Source organism: Rhipicephalus microplus, chromosome 3 (genome assembly GCF_043290135.1).
Source record: "Rhipicephalus microplus isolate Deutch F79 chromosome 3, USDA_Rmic, whole genome shotgun sequence".
Lineage (NCBI taxonomy): Eukaryota > Metazoa > Arthropoda > Arachnida > Ixodida > Ixodidae > Rhipicephalus > Rhipicephalus microplus.
This window is the reverse complement of record NC_134702.1, coordinates 98,684,385-98,709,834: the sequence shown is the minus strand read 5'-3', so window position 1 is coordinate 98,709,834 and position 25,450 is coordinate 98,684,385. Positions and strand designations below refer to the sequence as shown.

General features: G+C 47.0%; 1 protein-coding gene across 1 annotated transcript in view; it reads right to left on the bottom strand.

The window, feature by feature from the left end:
* The window catches only part of LOC142803848 (T-box transcription factor TBX1-B-like), a 126,035-nt gene extending 111,047 nt beyond the window's left edge, over positions 1-14,988 (bottom strand). The window contains exons 1-2 of the mRNA XM_075890050.1: positions 14,754-14,988; positions 1,382-1,712 (exon numbers count right to left, since the gene is read on the bottom strand). Coding sequence (XP_075746165.1) covers positions 1,382-1,712; positions 14,754-14,988 — 566 coding nt within the window. The remainder of the gene's footprint in view (positions 1-1,381; positions 1,713-14,753) is intronic.
* Between the last annotated feature and the right edge of the window lie 10,462 nt (positions 14,989-25,450).

The following is a 25,450-nucleotide window of genomic DNA, read 5'->3' as shown; positions in this document are numbered from 1 at the left end:
TGAGGAGGTGGACTACGTATTGTCCTGCATGAAGTGTGGTTCGGCCTCCGCTGTACAGGTAGCCTGCCCAACTTTATTTAACCTGTTGGTATATAACATTGGTGCCCCTGTCACCTCTGTAATTTGACGCTAATTCAAGAAATGTGACTTCTATGATAGCTTTTGTGGTGGTGAAATTATGTTAATACAAACATGAGCCACAGTTCACTCGGAGGAATGGAGACCAAATAACGCTTCTCAACGTTGAGTACAAAACTTAGGTTGAGCAGTTTTGTGTGGCTTATCGAGAGCCGTGCAGTGAATGCCCTTCGATATATTTTTTTATCTGTTTACATTATAGCAACGCTCAGCAAGGCAGGCTAACATAATTATTTAGGCATCATTTTCTTTTCTTTTTCCGATCATTTCCCCATTTGTACTGTGTTATTTCTCGATAACGAAATAATCGCAATAGTGTTTTTTTTTTTTTTAAACAACGGTGCAGTTTAGGCCTGAGTACCAGCCGCGTATGGCGACCTCTCAAAGCTCGGCTCAAAACTAAATATAGCAGAAAGTGAAAAATGTAAGTGAGGTCGAGAACAAAGGAGAGAAGGACAAATAGAACATGATAGCATAGCGGCATAGCCTTAAATAGTGGTGATAATATAGTGAGCGGGTGCGATAGAGAAGTAAACATTTGGAAAATAGGAGAGAGGGCAGTGAGTAACACAGTCTTGTAAAACATAGCACAGTAAGGGTGGGAAATTAGATGGATGGATGGAGGGTGAAGAGGAAATAAAGGAGGACGAGACGGCCACCGATGTTTCATCAGTTATTGCGCCACTAATGCGTAGCTGCTGCATTTTTTTAGGGGCGAATCAACTCTAGGCTTATCCTCTATGCGTTGTCCGAGCTTATGACGATGATGACGAGGCTGATGACGATGAAGAATGAGCGCGCTCCCGGTGACGACACCGATGAATAAAAACCAACGTGAACGCACTGTCGCCCGCGAAAGGCAACGCCGATGGAGTCAACTAGCTGCCGTGGAGGCGAAGCTGCGGAAAAGCGGCAACTCCGACAAGTTGCTACTCCGGAGTTGAGAGAGCGCTGGTGGCTCAACAACAACAAAAAAACATTGTGTATATTGTGCAGACGCGTTGTCATTCATTAAAATGCACGAATGGGCAATATGATAGACAACTTACGGCAAAAACCATTCTCAGTGCTTCGCCCATTCACCATGATTGCTTCACTTCCTGGAGGTGCGTGATTTTTTTGGTCTTTCCACGCTAATATCACCATTGCGGAATTCAACTGTAATAACAAGGGTTTTTATCGTATGCGTTCACCGAACCCACAAACTCAGTCAAGCGTCAGGCGTGATGTGTCACTTACTCACCTTCCGGCTTTGGTGACGATCATCTCGGTTCCCAACGCGTTGAACTCGTCCCACAGCGCCTTCATCTCGAGCGAGGCACTCACGCCGACCAGTTTCGGATGGAGCGGTTTGCGCTCGTCCTCTGGGCAGCCGGACTGCGAGAGCACGGGCGAGGAAGACCCGCCGTCATCTGCCGAGGAGCAGCGGCCGCCGCCCGACGAAGCTCCTTCCAAGCAAGGCGAACCGACGCGGCCGTCACCGGAAGGGCCCTTGCAACTGTCCGGGAACTCGGTCGAGCTCCGGTACGCCTCGGCGAGGCTTGGTCGGTCCTTGGTGCTTGTCAGCAGGCAGGCTGCTCCGAGAGTCGGGATGGAAAGTAGAAAAGGAAACGAATGCTTGAGACGACACCAAGCTCGAGGCGCGAGTGTTGAACTGTTTGATTGATTGACATGTGGGGTTTAACGTCCCATAACCACCATATGATTATGAGAGACGCCGTAGTGGAGGGCTCCGGAAATTTCGACCACCTGGGGATCTTTAACGTGCGAGTGTTGAACTGTCGAAAAATAACTCACTCGATGTCATCGGGAACAGGGACGGCACCCATTTCTGGTTACGTTAAATACAGTCCTAATGAATCCATACTATGAGCACGAATCAACTTAAATTGAAAATTAAACCAAAGTGAATCGGCAAATAAATAATATTAAAAGTAAAGATTGATGGAGTTCAACGTCCTAATATATCATTACGTGTGTCGCCATAGTAGAGGGCTACGGAAATTTCGACCACCTTGGGTTCTTCAACGTGCACCTCAATCAAGAACAAAGGCCTCGAGCATACTCGCCTCTATTTAAAATGCGGTCACCACGGCCGGGATTCAATCCCGTGACCTGCAGAACCCAGATCATATTGTTCGGTACATCCCCTTCAAAATAGTTGTTAACTGGAGATAGAAAACGTGTCATCCAAACAAGTTTAGTAGATTTAAGTTGCACGCTTGTTCACTGGTGTCAGAGCCACAATCAAGAAGCTTGCATTAGTTATTTCCAAGTCTCGCAATGAAAACGAACTCATAACTAACTTCCAACTATACGGTCATTCATTTCACGGCTTTCTTCTGTGGCACAAACGTGTCCGGAGAGTTAGAGAACTATACCGCCTAGCTCACAGTAGGCAAGCATATACTATACTAAAATAAGGTTGACTGTGAAATATCTTCCGATAGCACACGTAACCGCCATAAGAAAGACGGGCGATATGACGGAATATGCGCTGTTTTCCTGACCAACATAAAGCCCGCATAGGGTAGTTCGCAACAGAGTTTCATGCACAAGGGTGGTCCTGTCGCTGTCATAAAGAAGAAGAAAAAGTGCCTCTGTGGTAGAACACTGAGTTACCATGCAGATGGGTCGTGTTCGAAACTCGTTCTATCTTGGGTATTTTTTTATCTAATTCTTTTTTTTCTTGTGTCCCGCGATAGCGCTTATGGACACCGGCAGCGGCGAACTACGAGCTCTAAGTGGTATATCCACTGTGTGGGTCTTTTCAAAACTTTGCCGCTATCCAGGCGTAGCAGGTAAGTGCGAACAATTCCGTAATTAAAAGGGTAAGCTTCTTCAACGCTTGCTGCAGGCCACAGACACTTTGCTTTGTTAAGAGTGCTCACAATCACGACGTCGCTATTTGCCAGGTTGCGATGGAATCGGCCCAAGCTATTGATCTCATAAGAGCTTTCGCTGTAAAAATGTATAGACAACTGAATTATATTACACTGCGTGCAATATTTAGCTCTTGTATTAGTTAACGTCCCCCCCCCCCCCCCAAAAGCTGCTACTAATCCTATGACAGCACGTTTCACTTTCTTGTTGCAAGCTATTAAAATCGAGTTTTGCGGAAGAGGCATCTACATATTCTTTTTTTTTTGCTTTAGCCACTCATACGTTACAGTTTTTTCTTTTTTCTTCCCAATCACTTTGTAAATCCCATGAAGGAAACTAGGTGCACAAGCTGAATGCGTGCGAGACATCTCCTAAAGCTTACATCTTCATTTTTTGACGCCCCTGAACTGGGAGTACTGGATGGGCCTTTGCCACGCTGCTGATACACACTTGAAGAAAAAAAAAGTTTCATTCGATCGCTTTCCATTTTCTGGTGAGTTAATTTTTTTAACTCGCAAAGTGTGGCGTTCACCCGCCGTTACTACACCTTATCGACCATGCAGACAGTCCCAACTTGTGAGGCCTGTGGGCACCGCGAGACAAGTAAACATATCTTGTGCGTCCCATCGGCCCAGGATATATCGCGCGAAGAAATTCGATGGTGAGCGTCTAGTTCAAATGTAGAAAACAGCAAGTTTAAAAAAACTGTATTGGGACGCCACCTGGTCCTCAGAAAGCGCTTAAACAGGTTTTTGCGTGACACAAAACTGTACAAGAAACTGCCAATTGTTTTAGGACAATCAAGTGTTCGCATCATCTCTACCTTTATCCTCACAACTATCAACAATAGTCTAGATGCGGGACGCCCTAAATACAGCTCAAGATCTACGGTCAACCTGTCATAAAGGTGCAAAAGCTAGGGGTTTAGCCTGTGGATATAAAACAACGACATGGTAGAGCACAGAATCGAAACACTACGAGAAACGACGACAAACGTAGCTCCCACAATACATAGGGTCACGCGGAAAAGACAAAGCTTCACAGAAGGGGAAAATCTGCGTCTTGTTCCGCCTATGTCTCAAACGAAATAATATGCAGTCCCATCTCTAAAAAATAACCCATGCCTAAACAGCAAAAAAAAAAAAAATGATGCAATCACAAGGACGGCATACAAAGAAGCGATTGGACTATACCCACCAATGTTACCACCGAAAAAGTACAGGTGCTAACACTCTATTACCTACAAAGAAATCGCGTCCGATGTGTTGATAACCCAGAAAAGACGATTAAATTCTACGGAGCAAAACATAGCTGCACTCAAACAGGTTGGCTATCCCTTAAAACCTCTACACACCGGAGAGGAGGCATGCTGCCTCACAACATTAGGGACGAAATCATGGCGTCCCCCATCCCCAAGAATGTGAGAACTAAGTACCATCCTGGCCGGCGGCAAGCCAGAGCATGAGCACTACTAAAGCGTTACGCTTATTTATAACCCAACTGTCTTCTAGACTGATGACTGCAGGCTGCACGGCAATCGTTACATCATTACTGCAACAAGCGGAGCTTCAACCAAGCGGCGTCGATGAAAACGCCATCAGTGGGTGCAGCCGAAATGACGGCGGTTGCGATCACAATAAGACGTGCAGAACAAAAGGGAGACTTGTGGTTACGGAATCTCAATCAACTTGCCTCACGTTTCAAGCTGGAGACACTATATAAGGGCAGCAATGAGAATACTAGAGACACTACAAAATTCAAATACAATACTTTGGTGCCCCGCGCATGCGGCACCTGAGGACAACGAAAGGGCCGACTGGCTTCCTCACGAAATAAACACCCGAGCACTGATCGCTCCCTCGACCATAGAGTTTTCTAATATACACTAGAAGGAACTCTGGTACTGGTGTCTATGGGAGCTGCAACGCACGGCGCTTCAGCGAGCACGGGAATGATAGGTAGTACACACATTTGTCTAATCTTCGTACTTCTGGCCTGCTCTTGGCTCCGCGTATGTTCGTGTGGCTTGGAGCTGTTTTATCACGAAACAAAAATCAGCAGATGTTCAGCGGTTGCACTTCACCACTTTATTCTTTTAGACTTGCGTTTCCAAATCGGGTCACGTAGTTCAAAAGGGTTGAATCTATCTTTCGAATCAACACCGAAACACAGCAATAAACGACGCCGCAAGTACAATTCTCCACCCGCAAGTACGAAGACTAGGCAAATCTGTGTACTACCCATCATTCCCGTGGTCGCTGGACGATCGCAACAACAGAGTTCCCTCTAGTTAATTTTTGCAAACTCCATGCCCTCGACGGACTCTCTAATACCCCACGTGATATCCTCGAAAACCAAAAATGAGAACGCAAAAATACAGTCCTGCCCATCCGGATCTTACCAGAAAACAGGCGCGAGATTGGCGTCGAGTACAGACCAACACGTACCCACACTTACAAAGAAAACATCATCTAAATCCCATAACGTACGCGCGCAGCTATCTGTGGTGTGGCAAACGGCCAACTCTCGCCAACATTACGCGCGAATGTGAATCGTGGCCCCAAAACATAAATTGTCTCCCAAAGGGACAACATCTCTACCGAGGCAGTAGGAGACCTGGCTTGCTAGCAAGGATCGGGAAAGCCAGCTGGCTTTGCTCGACCAAGACCAGCGAGCCGCAAGAGGCAGTGGAGCCCTGGACTGAGGACTCCACTCACTTGCCCAGAAGCCTTTTAAGGAATGAAAGTGTTTCATTTCTGCCACCGATCTGATATTACTCTTCATTCTGTGTAATATTCCAGAACTACCTAATGTGTTTAGAATAAATTGCGAACGCCTTAAAGCACTATGCGCGCTCTACTAAGGGAGAGCCATAAGATGTCGCAGTCAGCATCCAGCTGCTGTTTAGAAAAAAAAAATTTGACAATTGAGAGTACTATGCATATACACTCTACTATGGGGAAAATTACGCTCTCTCTAATGCAGACAAAATGTGTGTTTAGAAAAAAAATCATAGCATATCCACGGAGTGAAGATAAGTGGGGCGAAGCGTCCATCCGTCCTGTCTGTCTGTCTGTCTGTCTGTCTGTCTGTCTGTCTGTCTGTCTGTCTGTCTGTCTGTCTGTCTGTCTGTCTGTCTGTCTGTCTGTCCGTCCGTCCGTCCGTCCGTCCGTCCGTCCGTCCGTCCGTCCGTTAGCCCGTCTCTCGGTCTGTCTGTCTGTCTGTCTGTCTGTCTGTCTGTCTGTCTGTCTGTCTGTCTGTCTGTCTGTCTGTCTGTCTGTCTGTCTGTCTGTCTGTCTGTCTGTTTGGCCGGTTACGCCTGACGCAGGACAAAGTTAGACTAGAGGAGCTTCGCCCCTAAAAGTGCTTAACAATTTATAGTACTCAGTACTCAACTAGGGGATAGTATAAAGCCACCAGTGGGTTTCACAATGTGTGTTTAGAAAAAGTGGTGAACGATTTTGAGTATTTGGTACTCTACTATAGGAGAGCCTACGTCGACAATAATTATGCCATGAACCAGTTAGACCACTTGTTTGGTCAACAGCGTACTGTTGTGTGTTTAGAGAAAGTGGTGAACGATTGTGAGTACTCGCTACTCTCTATGTGAGTACTCGCTAATCTCTATAGACGGCAGAGGAGTAAAACCTTCCCGTGCACCTCACGCTTGGTTGCGTGTTTAGAAAAAGTGCGTAACGATTTAGAGTACTAGGTATTCTACCATGAGAGAGCATATAGCCACCCGCTAGCCCAACTCGACAAACACCGCAAAGTGTGCTTAGAGAAACGGGTTAACAAATTTGAGTACTCGCTACTTTACCGTGAGAGAACTGAAAGCCGTCCCTTGGACCTCACACTAGATGAGACCACATCGACAACAATTAGAACATTGTGTGTTTAGAAAAAGTGTTTAACTACTTAAAGTACGTGGTACTCTACCGACTCTACAATGGGAGAGCGTAAAGCCATCTCGTGGGCCTCGAACATCAGCAAAAAAAAATGACAATGAATACAACAGATAGTGCCAGCACAACGTGTGTGCGCGGGCTAATATTGCTCAAAGTGTGCCCCAGTGGTACTGGTTTCCTTACAAGAAGCCTCAAGGTCATGGCTACCATAGTGAAGATCAAGCTACGTTTACCCTCTATCATTTGTAAAGTTTGTCGGTATATAGCAGCGATCTCTTATTTTATATTCAAGCTAGCATTCCCTGTAGGAGAAAATTATTCCATCTTGGATTCGCACTTCACCAAGCCATGCTTTTATATCGACTGCAGTCTACACCGTGCTCCAGGCAAATGCTGGCCGTGCTGACCTCACATCTGCTGCTAAGACCCGTTTACAGTTAATCAGGTGGAACGTTGTCGAAGCTACGTCAGCCGTTAGGTCAGCAAAACGCATCTCTCGGCACGACACGTGATCGACTTCTGACTCTTTAAACGCTAGCGCAAGCCGAACGTTTGTAACGTTTCCTTTTTACTTTTCTTTTTCAATGTTAGCTGCAGTAGCCTAGCCAAAGAGCATTCCAGAGGAGCAGCGTCATAGCCGCAGTGCCAAGAAGGTTTAAAAAAGAATCGTATCCGGTTACACCGTGACTTCAAGCCACGCTTCTGTCATGGATCGCGTCTTCCGTGGCATTACATACATATGGCGGGGCGTTTGCCAGTATAGTATAGCCATAGAGAAGGAGAGCGAAATTGCTGCCGGTAATTACCGTAATACGTGAAACGTGTAGTTCAGCGGCACCCCCTTACAACTATTGGCAGCGACATCGGGCAGAGTCGCCACCTGGCGAGAACTGACCGAAACGGTGAAGTATAGATTGCTCCTTGCGTCGTCTGCTAGCCACGTCGGGTTTCTATCTGCGCGTACGTCACGCATTTTCTCCAAATGTGGTTTGTCCGGTCATGTCAGCGCGAGTGTGACTGTTTCTGCGTATGCCTGAAACTACGTACGAAAGCATTTGGTCTTGCACGGATGCTAATGTATTGTAATAAGACCGGCGGGTGGAACTTTACAGAGTGCTGTTTATGGTCGTCGTACCGACCACTCATCCGAATATTTTCAGAGTGGGTGCCGCTTTCTGTTTCAAGCACATCACAAAATGCTCTTGGCATCCTCCCAAACATAAGGACTATTAAATGTTGTGTGAATGCAGCGTTTGATGGTGACTCGGTTGTAAAAAAAAATGGTAGATCCAACGTACAGTGGCAATCGACGTTATGTGAAGCACGAATGAGAAATGTTGATATGCCACTTTAAAATCAGCCCAATCGTTAACGTTAAGAGGTGGAGGTACATGATGCCGTACATGACTTCCGTGTCATGCTTATCATGTTTGGATGTGTCTTTTACATTCGTCATCTATTCACGTCGCGTGGCACGAAGTTTAGTATATGTCGAAGCTAGCGAAACGGCCACGAGCACGCTATGAACGTGGTATGTTGTCATGTTCTCACATGACACGCATCCCATGATTATCATGTTTGCACCAGTCACATGCCTTCGTCATCCATTGGTGTCACGTCATACCAAATTTGGCATATGTGAAGCCAGTGAAACGGCCGCGAGCACATCATGAGTGTGGCATGTAGTCATGTTGTCACATGACACACATGTCGTGATTATCATGTTTGGGTGTGTCATTTACCTACGACGTCCATTCGCGTCGCGTAATACCGAGTTTGGTACATGGAAAGCTAGCAAAACTGTCATGAGCGCATCATGAGCATAGCATGTAGTCATGTTATTACATGACACGCATCTCATATATTTATCATGTTTGCACCAGTATCATACCTTCGTCATCCATTCACGTCCCGTAATACGAAATTTGGTATAAGTGAAGCTAGCGAAACGGCCGCCAGCGCATTATGAGCATAGCATGTAGTCATGTTGTTACATGACACGCATCTCATGATTACCATGTTTGCACCAGTCACACACCTTTGTCATCTATCCACGTACTGTAATATCAAATTTGGTATATGTGACGCTATCGAAACGGCCGCGAGCACATCATGAGCGTGGCATGTAGCCATGTTGTTACATGACACGCATGGCATGATTTCATGTTAGGGTCTGTCGCTTGTGTTCGCCATGCAATCATGCCATACCATTCCAGTTTTACAACATGCCATGTGAACGAAACCACCGTAAGAGCTGCAGGACCATGAAATGTAAATCATGACATATAGTTCCGATGGCATGCCTTATATATAATGTCGTGTAATTTCACTGAAACTTTGATCTTCTTTTACAATTTTTTTCAGCGTTTGTGTGACATTGATAGCGACCGATGGAAGGCAGTGGTCATTTTTTTGTCTAAAAAACACATAACACATCGTTGTCCCATTAACCAGGGCTTTGTTGCAGCACGGCCATGTACGTAATCCATCGATGAAAGCTTTCTGCTGAACTCTTATGTATAGACTTTTACTGGTGCAAGAACATGAGCGTACACGTGGTAAACGCAGTGTAGCACAAAGCGCCGTCAGCCACTAAGCTCTCCTGATTAGACTTATCGTCTGCCCCACATTTAATGGTGAACAGATTGAGAGAAAACAGATCATATGCGTAGAAGGTGCGAACGGTGGTACTGAACTAATCGCACAGATATGCGGGTTGTCTACGATCTTTCTTTCTCTCTTTTTTGTAGTGTGCAGATGACAAAGATGTAAATAAGTAGTTCAGTCACGCTACAGCAGTCAGTAGAAGGTTGAACACAAGCTAACCACGTACAAACAACACAGCAAAGGCGTGATTTAGAGCGAAAGCGTAAAGAGAGTCACCCAAGGCTAGCATCTCTATATGAAGGGCAGAATGCGCTTTTGTCACAAGTAATGTTAACGTGGCATAAGAGTCGTGCACCGAGTCAGCGCAGAAGAGCATAGATATTAACAGTAAACTGCAGTCAACACATTTTATCCTCCGACAATCGTCTCAGACCACACGCAACGAAGAGCCACTGCCTGTATTTGTATACGCGCCGCCTACAACATATCGACACTTGCGCTGGATGTTCTGCCACCCTATAGCCCCATCTCGCCGCGAATAGCTCACGCTACGTATATCCTGGCATAGCTAAGCTAAGCTACTGCTAGATTTCTTTTTCGCTTCAAAGAAACGTGTTCCTTTAATACAGAGTTTAAAAACGAAAAGCAAAATATATTTCGGGACCAACACTGAACTATTTCTTCATGCAAACGCATCTAGAGCAAGAAGTCTCACTTGTCTCAAAAGCATATTTTATGGGGTAAGTGGCTCGCAGCTTCCCGTCCGGTCTAAACACAGGTGTTACATATACCGTACATAGAGCGTTCATAGCGCGCATACAGGTTTTACAATAGACCGTAGCCTGTCCGTGCATCTGTCTTTCCAATCTGTCCGCCCGTGCATCTATCTGTCCGGCCGTCCACCCAACCGTCCGTCCATGAACGGACGAACAGATGAATTTTATAAACATTATTTTATTGTTTATCCTTGCGTCAATGAAGCTTCGCTCCATCGCCGGCATTCACTTCGTGAATCTGCTGCAATTTGTTAAACCTCCTTGGACATATCATAGGAAGTCCTGCACATACTTTCCAGTCTATGCACACATGTATGACTACAGTACAACAATTTGTGCAAGCTTCTTGAGCAAACGTGCTTAATGATGGAGGTTGCACGAAAGACTGTACATGCGTTTTTATCCACCGAATAATCCAACATAAATTTTGGCCAAGAAAAATGTAGGGGACATTGATTATTGCATCTATCCATATAGCATAGTACATATGAGGTGCACTGACATTATTTGAAGTGGATGAGAAAAATACTGCGCGGAGGGGCGAGGCACGTAGCTATGGGTGTTTCCACTGCAGTAACGTGAAAACCGGGAAGGGGCGAAGGATGCAATGTTTTGAGAGAGATTTTTTAACGAAACACTAGAGGTGCCACGCCTGAAACCAGGCATGCACGGAAAGATGCCTTCGCTTCGCTAACGTATTGTAGCAAAACAGCCATTTGGGCAAGTTGTTAGTGGTTCGTTGCGAAAGAGTTCACAATGCTCCACTAACGTAGTCACAAAACTGCACCGTAATGCATTATTATTATTATTATTATTATTATTATTATTATTATTATTATTATTATTATTATTATTATTATTATTATTATTATTATTATTATTATTATTGTCTATATGTATGGCTCACACTCACTCTGGGGGATTGGCCAAGAAACGAATGGTTATATTGAAGGAATCGCATATTAATTGTTTATCTGGTGCATTATAAAATGGTTAGAAGAAATTATTTTTGTAATTTAGAGACTTGCGTTCAAAACACGTCCTTATTCGAGTAAGAATCTTCCTCCTGCGGAACAGATACTGATATACCGGTGACAACGACCCAATGAGGAGGCTCCCGAAGAGAGGATATTAGAAATGACGAAATCCAATCCAACTTTATTGAGAGGCGCTTTAAGAATGATTTTTGTTCGGTAAATTGAAGCAGCGCAACTGTAAAAAAAAATAATGCTCGATTGTTTCATATTGGTACAAAATGAGCAAAGAGGGCTTACCCTATAGGCTAGGGCTTCTTCTTCCCACATCGACTGTGAGGGGCCTGCTTCATTTTATTCCTTACTACATGCCCGCTTTCAGTTTCTACGGCATGTATTGTTTGGCTAATTGTTGCCGTGTCCATTTTTAATGTATCGGTGGCGAGTAATGAGATGCCCTTCCTCTCCCCCCCCCCCCTTTTTTTTTTTATGGCGCGTACTCGCTTATGATGGACCGAGTCCACCCGACAAATTTAGTCTCCCGAGACGAGGTCCTCATTGGAAGAGTATACGTTTAAGTTCACTTATCAAAATACGCATCGCAGGTTACTGCTCTACAGTATGGCACGTGTAGACAATGCAGCGGACGTATTTTGTATATCGCTTGTTCCTGCGCTTCGTCGTGAAGTGGCCCTACAACCGAGAGCAGCAATGAAGGTAACCTTCATTGCTGCTCTTGAACAATTACAAAATTGTGCTGCCAGGTTCGTCTTGGGACGGTACGGAAGGGGGGAGAGCTGCACGGCAATGAAGGCTGAGCTACGATGGGAGTGTCTTTCTGACCGACGCCAGAAGCAGAGATTAAAATTTCTTTACTGCATTTACTATAATAAAACTGGAATTAATAGAGAAATATACCTACACAACCCTCATTACACTTCGAAACGTTTTGATCATAGTTGCAAAATTCGGGAATACCCAGCTAAAACGAACATGTATGCCAATTCACTTTTTCCTAAAACGTTTAAACATAGGAACAGGCTAACTGAAATGCAAGTACATAGTGGGAACGAAGGTATATTTTATTCACTGCTGTAAACCCGTGCTGTAACCTGAACGAAGATGTATTGATGTGTGAACAAAATTCTACTATGTGTGTGAACGAAAATGTATTTCAGTTATTTATGTGTGAACAAAGTTGTATTGTGTGTGTGAACGGAGATATACGTCATTTATTCATGTAACCCCCCTGCTATAACGCCTTCGGGCGCTGCGGGGTATCTGATGAATAAAGAATAAAGAATTCACGGTGCGAGAACGATATGTTTAAACTTTATAGAATATCAAGATAATTTTTTACAATATTAGAGAAACTTATTTCTCTTATGAATATTTTTCATTGTAATTACGTACCCCAGTATCCGGACAGTTTAGAAGCGTACGATGTGGATTAATTACATGTAGAGCGCGAACGCAGGCTCGACGAAAGTGCTCAGTTCCTGACAAGTTCTGGTATGACCCCATTTGTGCAAATCGTCGCTTGCATTCTTAAGTGAAGCGCTGCTGCTTGTTTCTTAGGCACAAAAGGGGTCAACATACAGAAGGTCAGTCAGTGGTGACCCTGATTGTCGCTTTTCGTACCCACGTATTAGCGGGAACTAACCGACAATAATGCCAGGGAAAGTATAGGAAGGTCACAGCTTCAGATACTGCCAATGCTGAAGGTCGCAGGTTCGGATCCTGCTGATGGCAAGTTATCTTTCGTTCCACTTTTCTGTCTTCACACTTACACTACAAGTTCTCGGGTTCGAATCCTGCCGGCGGCAAGCTATCTCTTCGTCCACTTTCCTTCACATTACACTGCAATTACTTCTAATAACAGCCCCCATACTTTCCCTTGCATTATTGCTCGGTAGTTTTTCATTAATATTGTGTCTTATAAAAGAGACAAGCCCTCAGGTTCGCACTTTCTTTTCTTCGCACCCATCTTGTTTTGCGGCGGATTCGTTATGGTCGAGGTTTGCGGTGTATCGGGGATAGAAAACTATCATCGTCGTGAACTGGCACGCGCTAAATGACCGCCCAAGCGCCATGTACAGATAAGAGACATTGAAACGTAACGAGGCATCTGCACGATTTCCGTGCCACAAACGCATTATGGGAATTTCACCGCAGAGCTATTATGGCTGAGGTTCGCCGTGCGCCGTAGGTAGAAAGCTATCATCACCATAGACCGGCACACGCTCGGTGATCACTTAAGGATTCTGTACAGATGGCTAACGAGATAAGTTGAAGCATGCCCTCATTCTGTAACCTAGCCTTGCATGACTTAGCGCTGGCTCGGCTAATTTGTTTCTCGTTGGGAATGCTGTCCGTATGAATCACAATGTGACTGCAGTCAATCACATTAACAAGTTTAAACGGTGGTTAGCTTTGTAAGACGTATGAGCGCGATAATGCATTCACTTCAACGTGGAACATGTTCAAACGCAGTATACAAACTGCTCTTGCCGATCGAACGATATTTTACAGTAAGTTACCTTCAGGGACCTAGATAGGAAAGTGACACCAATCACAATAGACGACATTTTTCTCACCGATGTCTATACTAAACTTCACACAACCTGCAGGTCGCGGGATCGAATCCCGGCTGCGGCGGCTGCATTTCCGATGGAGGCGGAAATGTCGTAGGACCGTGTGCTCAGATTCGGGTGCACGTTAAAGAACCCCCGGTGGTCAAAATTTCCGGAGTCCTCCACTACGGCGTCTCTCATAATCATATGGTGGTTTTGGAACGTTAAACCCCACAAATCAATCAATCAATCACACTACCTGGAAAAATGCAGTGATGCCAAGCCACAAAGGCAAGTGCATCGAAAGTGTCCGGGAAAACAGATGCCGTGGAACTTTGCACGAGCGCATAATGAACAGAGCTAAGCTATCCGGAACTCTGAGTGCGCACTCTTGGTCGACGTCTGAAGGTGGCGATTAGCGCTGCGGACAAATATGGACCACCGCGGTTCCTCTAACACGCATTTAAATATATACAGCGCGCGAACATTCTTGCATTTTGTTTATACTGGAATGCAGCCGACGCATCGAGCAGTCGAACCCACAGTGTAACATCCGACAGCGGCACAACGTAGCCGATGAATTTACCGACAACGTCACAATTACTTCCGAGGGAGCTCAGGCGCATTTTTTGCACTCCAAAACCCGAGCGTCGCGCGAGGAACGACTCAATATCCGGTGACGAGACGCGACACTCATTCGGAGAACAGAAAAAAAAGCGACGACAGTTGTTCATGTCACCGCAATCTCGTCGTCGCATGCGAGAACACGCGTAGCGAAAGAAAAAAAAAATCACCACCACTCCTCCCTCTCCCCAAGTGTTCCGCAACATCCGAGCTTAGCAAAGACGGGAGAGGAAGGCGACATCATCGCAACGCCTGTCGCTAAACGCTCACCTTCCATGTCTTTCACCGGCGTGCTGGCGACGTAGCTGGGAGTGCTGGCCCAGTCGGTAGCCAGGCAGCAGTCCCCGGCCTGGTACGCAGTTCTTCCGGCCGACGGTGCGTCTCCTCCGCCGACCGGCGACGATCCGGGCTGGAGGTAAGCCTGTGCGACCGGAGGCTCATTCGCCATGAGGGCGGCGATGCTGAACGTGTTGTGGGATGACCGTCCCGTGTCGACAAGTTCCATTGTCTGGCGCCTACTCGCCGAGGTGTCGACAGGGGCCCCCGCAGGCCGCGCCCTCCGCCCACCCCTCGCGGTAACGCCCTCAGGCGAGAGACTCGAAAACCGACCCACCTCGGGTTCTGTTCCCTGGGTGGTGTTTGCGCCGCGGGTGGCACCCCGAGATGGGTCCGCCTCCCGGGTGCCCACCCTTTCGTCGTCTATTTGTAGTGCGGCAGAGCCGAAAGAACTTAGCGCAAAAAAGAAACCGGCAGCAGCCTCTCTGCGGCAGCGGCGATCATGCCGCTGCTGTTGCCGCTTCTGTCGCTTGCAATGCAAGCAACTTCATCGTTGTGCCGTGGTTCCAATGCTGTGCCCACACCACGTGCGAGAAGCCGGCGCGAAGGAGGGGCTTCGGTTTTGCGGCGTCGTTGCTCTGGAGACATGCCAGGTCCCACGCGAACACCCTCCCGCTCGCCTCTGCAAGGCTCGGGCTGGATATGGGGTGCGGAGAGTGAGTTCCAAAGCTTTGTTTTGCTTCGTTTGTTGCTTGTGCGCTGCGCTTCGGTCTGCGCGGTGTTGCGGAGCTTGAAGAAGGTACTGGGGTGTTTGTCGGTGATCGTACCTTGACGTAAGAAAATGGACCGCTGCTAAAAATTTTCAGCAAGCCAGCGTAGATCATCCGTGACGTGCGCTGCTGTTAAAGATGTTGCGGGTATGTCAAGAAGGACACGACTTAGTAGTCATTGGCGAAAGTTCGCTTCTTTCGCAATGCAACACTTTCGTTTCCTAGTGCTTGCACAAGGAAGCAAGGAAATGAGAAGACAGCAAAACGATGGAAATGCACACGTTCCTTTGCATGTCTTTAAAGTACTCTTAAACCATACATTTGACTTGGTTTATGTTTAAAAGGTTTATGTTCATGGCAGCCATCGGTGCAGAGGTGTTGACGGACACTGGTGTGTTACGTAATACACTAAAGAAACGCAGAACACGTACACTTAGCTTCTAATCGAAACCGTCCGCTAGCTTTCTTGGTCTGATTTTAGCTCGCAACGTCTTTGAAGAGTGCCACACCTCCTTGCAATGTGTTCAGTGTTCTTCGAATAGACAGTGCCAAAGTACTTCAGTATGTCGTCTTTGCAATGGAATGAATTTATTCATTGCACCTTGTCGGAAGGACCACCTCGCGCCTTTCATTAGTCTTCCTCTACATATATCTCTCAGTAAGTTAAGAAACTTCCAAATCGTGTTTAAGCTCATGATGGGTAATTTGGTCATAAAAAGAACGAAGCCACAAGGAAATTCCTGTGGACCTTCAATAATGCTTTAGTTTTGACAAAAATTGGTTCTGATATGGTATGCCAACGTGGGACAAATGCCTTCTTCTGGACTGTCGCTACAACAGCTGAGCGGACCGGGAGGCTACGAATTCCGGCGTGAGCTGTTTTTCCGCATTGCGAGGTTCTGCTGAACAGATTTGCTGTATAACTTTCCATGCTACCCTGTTCGACCCTTCATAAGAGTCAACTATGACTTTTCGAATACAGGCAGTGAACAGGTAGTGAATAAAGATGCTCCACTTGTGAGCTCACACGTCAATGACGCACAGGCGCACGTAAACATAAGAACTGTGAAATAGACGTAGTCCGTCACTAAAACTACGATAAAAGGCGCACTGCTATATCAAAGGGTTTGTCCAAAAGCCAGACGGGGTTCATTATTGAAGAAAAGAAAATTGTGACGAACGGGAATGTAGGAAAGTGTTTCAGCTGCGCTGTAGCATGAAACATGGGAAGGGGTGGATGGAGCATGCAGTGTGCGCCGGTGTTTACCACAGCAAAATTTTTGACTCTTTACTCCTTGACTCGCCAACCGTATCAAGCTATTACTTTGCAGATATGTTTCAAGAATCGGCTGTTAAGTGGATTATACTTTACTGTACGTTTGTGTTTCTGTTTTTAGATAAGAAAGTCGAGCGTTTTGGTAAATCTCATCAAAGATTTCGACAACGCTCTACGCCGAATATAATTTTAGGCATCGACGCCTGTTCATTCTTGATGCCTCCGCATCAAGAATCAGCAGGCGACCGACAACCTCCGTCACAATCTTCGACGAAGCTTCGTTGAGTACCAGCCCGGAGACCGTATCTGGGTATGGACGCCGATACGCCGACGTGGGCTCAGTGGAAAACTTCTGCGACGGTACTTTTCGGTACGACTCGGCCCATTCAACTATGAGGTTCTTCCCGACGGCGTTGAGAACTCTCAATGGCGCCGTGCTCGACCCGAAGTCGTCCATGTCATACGCCTCAAGCCCTTTCATGCGCGAACCTATTTGTTGTTGTTGCTGGGGTTTATTGCTTGTACCTATTGTTGATTTTATTTATTGTTGTACTTTCATCTTTTAGCGGCGAAGCTCCTTATGGCGTGGCTTGCGCGTCCCGTTGTCGAAGTACGTAGCCTTTGGCACATACCCGCATACCAGTGGCACATACCTGCCCTCGGGCACATATTCATGCATGTACACATGTTACGAAAAACGTAGCACGGTGTCCTTATGACGCTTTCGGTGTTAACGAAGCGCTGACAGCAGAAATGTGGTATATGCTCTCTTTTAGTCCTTGGATTGTCCGCTGGATGGCGGTACTTGTTTATGACGAATATATGGCAAAAAGAATCAAGATGGCGGTACTTCAAGTGTTCACTAGTTAGACAGACACACGGACGGACAGACAGGCACACGCATGGACGCACGCTTAGACGGGCGCACTAGCGGGCGCACGTACGGATGGACAGACGCACTAACGGGCGCATGTATGAACGAACGGACGCATGGACGGATTGATGGACGTTTCGCCCCACTCGTCATCATTCATTCCGTGGATAGGCTGTAATTTTTTGTTAAAGCATCGGAATGATGCCTTTTCAGAGGGGGACAATGCCACATTATCTCGTCATGTTTTGTTATCACCCTGTTTCATCATAGGGAAATATGGTATATAAAGAGTGGCCACTGGAGCTTTTCCGTGGCCCAGCAAAGAACAGTCTGACTCATCGCTAGATGGCCACTGGAGCTTTTCTGTGGCGCAGCAAAGAACGGTCAGACCGATTGCTAAATTATCTCGTCATGTTTTGTTACCACCCCGTTTCATCATAGAGAAATATGGTATATGAAGAGTGGCCACTGGAGCTTTTCCGTGGCCCAGCAAAGAACGGTCTGACTTATCGCTACATGACGTACCCATCCTCGCTTTTATTTTTATATTAACACATTTATTAGCCTTATCAGGAGTACATTTAACACCCAAGTTTGGCATCATTTTTTTTGCAAATAAGAAATTTTGTTAATTTGTGCAATTTTCCCTTATCTGCTCTACATCGTGTCCCGCTGAGGACTTTTAATGCCTTACAACAGAAAACAATGAAGTATGACTAGAAAGTGTTGTCTTTCTACATTTCTTTTGCGCACAGAGGCACAGTCATGTGGTTTAGATGTGCTGCACATCCCGTCGCGGAAGTAATGGTGTGTAGCCTAGTGAAAAAAATGGCAGCATATCCACGGAGTGAATGATGGAGAGTGGGGCGAAGAATTCGTCCGTCCATTCGTTCTTGCTTCCGTCCGTCCATGCGTCCGTCAGTGTGACCGTCCATGCGTCCATCAGCCCGTCCGTGCGTGCGTCTGTTCGTGCATCCGTCCCAGCGTTCGTCCATGCAGCCGCCCCTGCGTCCGTTCATGCGTCCATCCATGCATCTGTCTATGTGTCCGTTCGTCCATCTATTCAACACTCCAAGTACCACAATCTCGCATCTTTTCATCATATCATTCCCCATATAGAAGCACCGCCATCCAGCGGACATTCCAAGGACTAAACGAGAGGTGGCACACGCACACTTTCTTACGGCTTGCGCTTCGGGCCCACTTCCCATCTTTAACCACCTCGAGTTCATGGTATATACTAGTTCACTGTATTCATGGCACTGCGGCCGAACGCTCGCTAAACCTTTCGAAAACCAAGGAGGTTACGCCCAGCGAGTACGACGTAGCAAACTTTTTCAGTCAGATAGTGCTCAATGTACATGCTAATGGCGGCTAATGGGAAATGAGAGGCGGAGAATTCGGCTTTTACTTTTTTACGGCTCGCGCTTCGTATCTACTTCCCATTTTTAACCACCTCGAGTTCATTCATGGTATATACAAGTTCATTGTATTCATGGCACTGCGGCTCAACGCTCGCTAAACCTTTCTAAAGCTAAGGAGGTTACACCCAGCGAGTATAACGTAGCAACCCTTTCTTGCCAGATAGTGCTCAATGCACATGTCAATGGCTGCTAATGGTGATCGCAGCCTGCGCGTTAACTAAAAGCCGAATGCTCCTGTCTCTCATTCCCCATTAGCAGCCATTGACATGTACATTGAGCACTATTTTTTATTGTTCAACAACGCATAGAAGAAGTTTCTCACCGGCACCACCTTGGAGGTCAAAATGTTATACTTGTTACATACTATGGGGGACGAACGGGTGAAGCTATAAGGAGTTTCGCCCCTAAAAAAGACACTCGCCTTTGGAACATGAGGGTGCGGCTTCAAATCCCATCTGCGGAAAGAAGCAAGTTTTGTTATTTTATTCAAGCTGAAGATATTATCCGGTCTGACCAACCACTCGTGGCGCTGAAAGCAGCGCAGCACCTGGGCCGCAGGGCCCTACGGGAGTGTCCGCTCTTTATGTATGTTTCCATATGGTTTCACGGTCAGTGATTCTCAGCGCAAACCACGCCTACATTAGAAGATTCAGAATGGCAGTAAATCATTTTGTTAAGATTACGCCCATTTCGTGAACATTACAGATTATTCTGGAACTTCGCTAGCGATAACACTAGTAAATTCGATGGCAAGTGTATAAATGCCGACACGCTTCGCCATTTGTCAGTTGATCGATGGCCGACGCTCTGCTCGGCGCTATCAGTGCCAGTCTGTTGCTGTAATCCGACTTTCTTTTTACGCGGCCATGGGTTTGGCTGAATAAACAGTTTAATCTTCCACCTACCTGTCTTCTGCCTTCGTCGACATCACGCCCCCGTAACTATATGCATGACTGGTAGCGAGTGGGGGAACTTACCCATTTTCAATGGCACATACCAATTTATGACGAGTATGCCACCAAAAATTGGGTAAATAACAACAACATGACTCGCAGACGAGCGGAGACATTAAAGTGGTTTGGCCCTGAAAGAGACAGTGAGGAGGAAGTAAGAACGAAGCTCCCGAATATCCCCATATTTTACTAGTTTCTGGAATATCGCCCCGAACTGCTACCACACCACAATCGCAAGGATCCGGTTCTGCAGCGCGTATCGCGAATCACGTGGAGACTGTTGTGCCACAGACATGTTCCTCGTTCGGGAGCACGTCTCACAAGATCGAGCCCTGTTTCGACGAACTGTCTCCCCCCCCTCCCAGCGCCGCCTTCTGTGCAGGAGAACCGTGCAGTCCGGGGATAACGTCGTTTCCTCCGCCGAACCACTTTGCAGTTCCGGGTATGGCTACGTCTCCCCCTCCGTGCCCGAGAACTGGTCTGAGAGAATGGACCAAAGACGCTATTTGAGGCCGAGTCGGCCCCATGTTAGAAGATTTTGCCCCAGCCGACGTTGTCGTACTGGCCGGCTTTGTAAAACGACAACCTGCTACAGTAAACGCTACTTTTGTTGCTGTTTTCCAAACGGATTGCCTCCCTGTTTCACATTCGGGCTAAGGCTTCATCAAAGTCCGCTCGACGGCTTGCCGCTCTTTGCCACCGCTACCTTCGCGACAGAGCAAACTCATAACAGTGGTTGGCAGCTTCGGGATACGATATCCTACGTTTGGCACGCCGGATCAGACCCCTGTCCTCAACGTTTTCCTGCTCTGGGACCCGCTACCCCGATCTCAACGGCTGAAAAGTTGGATCGGATCTCCGAGCACGAGGACGACCGCCGTGATAGCGTTTGGCTACGCTGCGATACGCTACCCTGTTCTCATCGTTCGGCAAGCTGGGACAAGCAACCCCGGATCTCAACTATTGGCAAGTTGGACCGGATCCCTGAAGGCCTGATACTGTTCGACGGCAGCCACGAGTTGGACTATCGTCGGCTACTTTGGTTGGGTGAGTGCCCAACGTTTACTGTTCATTTCGCCAGACCTCTCTAGCACAGGCAGATGTTAGGAGGGCGTTTTGTGTTTTTTGTTGTAATTTAAATATTCACCTACTTTAAACCACGAGATTAGTTTTAGAGTACGGTGAATATCAGTTGTAGAGCATCACGAGGGACGAGATAGCGTTGGAGCAGTACCTGGTGCAGGACCTCCACGAAATTTGTGGAGCCATGGGGATTTCCGCCGGGTCCGCTGAAACAAAGGAAGCGATTCTCGAGGTGATGCGGGCAGAGAATGTGACGGCCGAGGAAGCTGACGAGTTTTGGGAGCTTATTTGTGAGCAAAAGCAGAAGGCCGAAAAAGCTCAAAGGCACGAACAATGGAAGGCCGAAGAAGCTCAAAGGCACGAACAATGAAAGGCCGAAGAGAGTCGCAAAAGGAGAGAGCATGCTCTCAGAATGAAGGAGCTTGATCGTCAAATTGATGCGATTAAGTGGCAACGAGCACAATACCGACTTGAACTCTTCAGAATGGACGAGAACATCGTGTCTTTTCTCGTTAATTTTGAAGAGGTCTGCGACGATGTTGGTGTTGGGTGAGACTTATGGTGGGAAAAGCTTGCCACGTTGCTTCCGTGCAAAGTCGCAAGCGTTTTGGGGTGCTTATCCGCCGAGGAAGCGCATGACTTTGATAGGAATAAATACGCTTTGTTCCGCCACTTTGCTGCTATGAGTACTGCCGACTGTGAAAGTCGAGCATACAAGTACAGCGCTGAAGCGTGCAGCAAAGCGCTAGAAATTGAGACCCATCGCAAAGCGCAGGACGCCAACGTGCGTCAGAGAGAGCGAGATGAGGCGCGGCGTAAGGCGATGGAGGTGGAGGCGCGTGAAAACGAGGCTCGCCGAAGAGCGCTAGAACTAGAAGCGCGTCGAGAAGCGCGTAAAGATAAGGCATGCCGAAGAGCTATGGAGGCTGAGACCCGTCGCGAAGCACAAGCCGCTGAAGTGCGCCAGAGAGAGCGTGACGCTGAGGTGCACCGCGAGGAGTTAGGGGCCGAGGTCCATCGCATAGCTAAGGAAGCCGAGGTACATCAGAAAGCACTGGTGATGGAGCCGCTTCGCAGCGCGCGCGATCAGGATGCTTCGCGTCAAAGAGAGCATGAGGCCGACTTCGAAGGCCAGAGAATTAGGGCTATCTACGACAGCAATAGACCCCCACAGATCAAAAGCTCTCTAGGCGTGTTTGTTGGCTTTGATGGCATCGGGAATCCCGTTCTGTCGCAAGCAGAGACAGCTAGCAACGGGCCCGAAGAAAGGCTAGCTAACCAGTCTAGAGTCTTGGCAGTGCCTGTCAAAGGCAGCGCACTTGAAATTAGGTTTGTCGAAACAGCCCGCATTCCTAGCCATTCTGTCAAAAGGAGGCATCGACGAAAGCGTAACACGGAAAAGACGACAGGCGCCAAGTGCGCTAAAGCCACTGTTAAGGGCCATGACGTAATCAGTCGATACGCCCGGTTCAGGGCTAGACATAGGATCGCGAAAGGGCCCTGCAGGAAATGTTTGAGGCTCACACCATCACTGAGATGGAGATTAGGGGGGGGAGCACGTCAACAAAGACCAAATTTCAAGGAAATTGGAATGCCGAAATCACCGCCTGGTCTCATCCTTTTCTCGGCCGCGTAGATGCAAGCAAATGGGAAAACGTTGCGAGCGCTTGAGCTGTAACACAAGCGGTTGTTCCCCACCGTGGCGAAAGGGTCACTGGTCGAACGGGTGGCGTAAACGATGCAGTGCAGATGCCTCTTTCTTCGAGTCCAGCGGCTGCGGGTCAAAAGTCGCTACTACTGAGTTCGGCGAACAAGTTCTTTCGTCGTCCTTTTGTCCAGACCGCAGCCCACGCAAACTATGAAGTGGGCGACTTCCCAGAGTTCGTCTGAGAGTGCCACCCTGCTGATACCAAAAGTGTATTTTTTGTATTTAAATTTGAGAATAACTTTTCTAGTTTTGTCGTCTGCCGATGAGCAAGGAATGGTTCTAAATTTTTGTAAGTTTTACTTGCCTTGTCATCGCAGAAGCTCATAATAATATGTTTGTTTGATTAAATTTGTTTTCATAATATTTCAAAAGTAACAGTTAGTGTGTTTTATTTTAACAGAGAAGGCTGAGTAAAAGCCCCGTTTAAAATACCTTCTTTGTTTGGCATTACGTGTTGGTAAGCGTGTCAGTGTAGGGTAATTTTCACTTTGTTTTGTTTAACGTGCGCAAGTTTGATTTTCATTGTTATTTTCTTACGTTTCAAGCATGTTTTATTTTGTTGGGATGCTCATTGGCTGAGCACCTTGAGTTAGGGCTTATCGAATGACTTTGTTTTGTTTAGCGATCTGAAGCTTGCAAGAGACGCCAATGTGCGTGATTCGGGTGTTCTTGGTATTTTAAATTGTAGATTCGGGGCCAAATTGAGCTAACCTCAGCTGCTTCAGTCATCCTCAATCTGCCCGGGTCACAATCGAAAATCTCTCACAAAAAGAATTCTGTTTGGTTTAGCGGTGTCATGCACTGACACTTAGCTAAAGGTGTGTCCGCATTGTGTATTCCTTCCGAGATTCGTTGCTCGTGATGCAACTTTTTTTTTTAGCTCAGCTAAATCTCGAGGAAATATTTTCGTTTCTGCTGGTCTGGCGACTTGATCAGCATTTGGAGGGTGCTTGCTTTGGCCGGAGTGGTTCGCCTTTGTGTTCGACTCCGTCGTTCCAGTGAACCTCTGCAGGCCTATGGAAGTCTCAAAGAACGGAGAGAGCGGAACGGCTACCGACGGTCAACCAGCATCCCTCCTTCCGAGCCGCGCTGACGGCTCAAAACTCCGGATGCATTGTCTGGCGGCGGGGGTGCTGTTGTGCCACAGACATGTTCCTCGTTCGGGAGCACGTCTCACAAGATCGAGCCCTGTTTCGACGAACTGTCTCCCCCCCCCCTCCCAGCGCTGCCTTCTGTGCAGGAGAACCGTGCAGTCCGGGGATAACGTCGTTTCCTCCGCCGAACCACTTTGCAGTTCCGGGTATGGCTACGTCTCCCCCTCCGTGCCCGAGAACTGGTCTGAGAGAATGGACCAAAAGGCCCGTTTACATTGACCCGACGAGGGCGCGTTGAGTCAAAATAAACAGGTTTTCTGGACTCGCCCTCCCCATGTATAAGCGGACGCGTCGGGGCGGAGAGTCGTCGCGGCGAGTCCCATCGACCCGGAGACAGGGGGTAGGTTCACCCAACTCGCCGCGCTCAGAAAGGGCATGTATAACCGGTCGCGCTGAGTTGACGGCTCTTGACCTCTCCCGCTCGTCGCGGTCTCCGCTTCCCCTGTCCCCATCACTCCGACGTTGCTCTTTCTCTGTCGGCCGGTACGCGCGGAGGACATCGTTCTGTTATGCGGTAAATGCAGATCGCTTTTACATTTAAATCTTGCTTGGTACGTCCTACGAGAGCTTGTTCGTTATCGTTCTCACGACCGGCTATTTTGCTCTGCCCGTAGCAGGAAATCGGCTTGTGCGCCAGAAATCTCAAATACGTGCACATGAACGCTTTAATAAAGTTTCTGGTCACCTCACCATCAGAATACATTTGCGTAAATTCACAGAATTGTCTACTAATGCGCAGCATTCTAACTCCGCTTGCATTTATTTTGCGTTCTTCACAGCCAGGTTCAACTATGAAAAGGCAAATACTTTCGGGTATTTTATTCTTTGTAAGTTTTGGGTTTTTTTCGCAAGTGGTGTAAATTGACTTTATCACAAAAATTAAGTGCCTTTACCAATACATGTAATTTCCCCCAGAGGAAAAGCGTAGTCCAGGGTTGGTTTCGCTCTTTTTAATTCGTGTTTCATGAATCCCTGAATGAACTTACGCATTTCGAACGTTTTTTCTGGTTTAGTGTTCGGGTTTTGGAGGAGATGAGGGTCGTTCCACGCCAAATATCCCAGACAGTACGCTAGACCATCTAGGATTACACTATAAACAGTAATGGTTGGTCACTTTACTACACTATTCATTTTTTGAACCAATTGTCTAAAGAAAATTTTAATTTTTAATTATGGTGGCAGTTAGGTTGCGGCAAAACTTCGAAAAAGTAAAATATTATACGCAGCATGAAAAAACGATTCCAGTCGGTAGGAAAAGAACCGCATTTCCTTGTTAAAACGCATTCACCACTAGTGTATGTTAATGTGCTTTGCGGGGAAGCAATGCAGTGTTCTTGAGCAAAGTCAAAACTTTTTACAGCATTTCAACTTTTCCAGAGACAACGCGGCTACATAGCTTGCTTGCATTGTTGACGGTAAGGGGGGGGGGAACACGAGTCGTGAAGACAG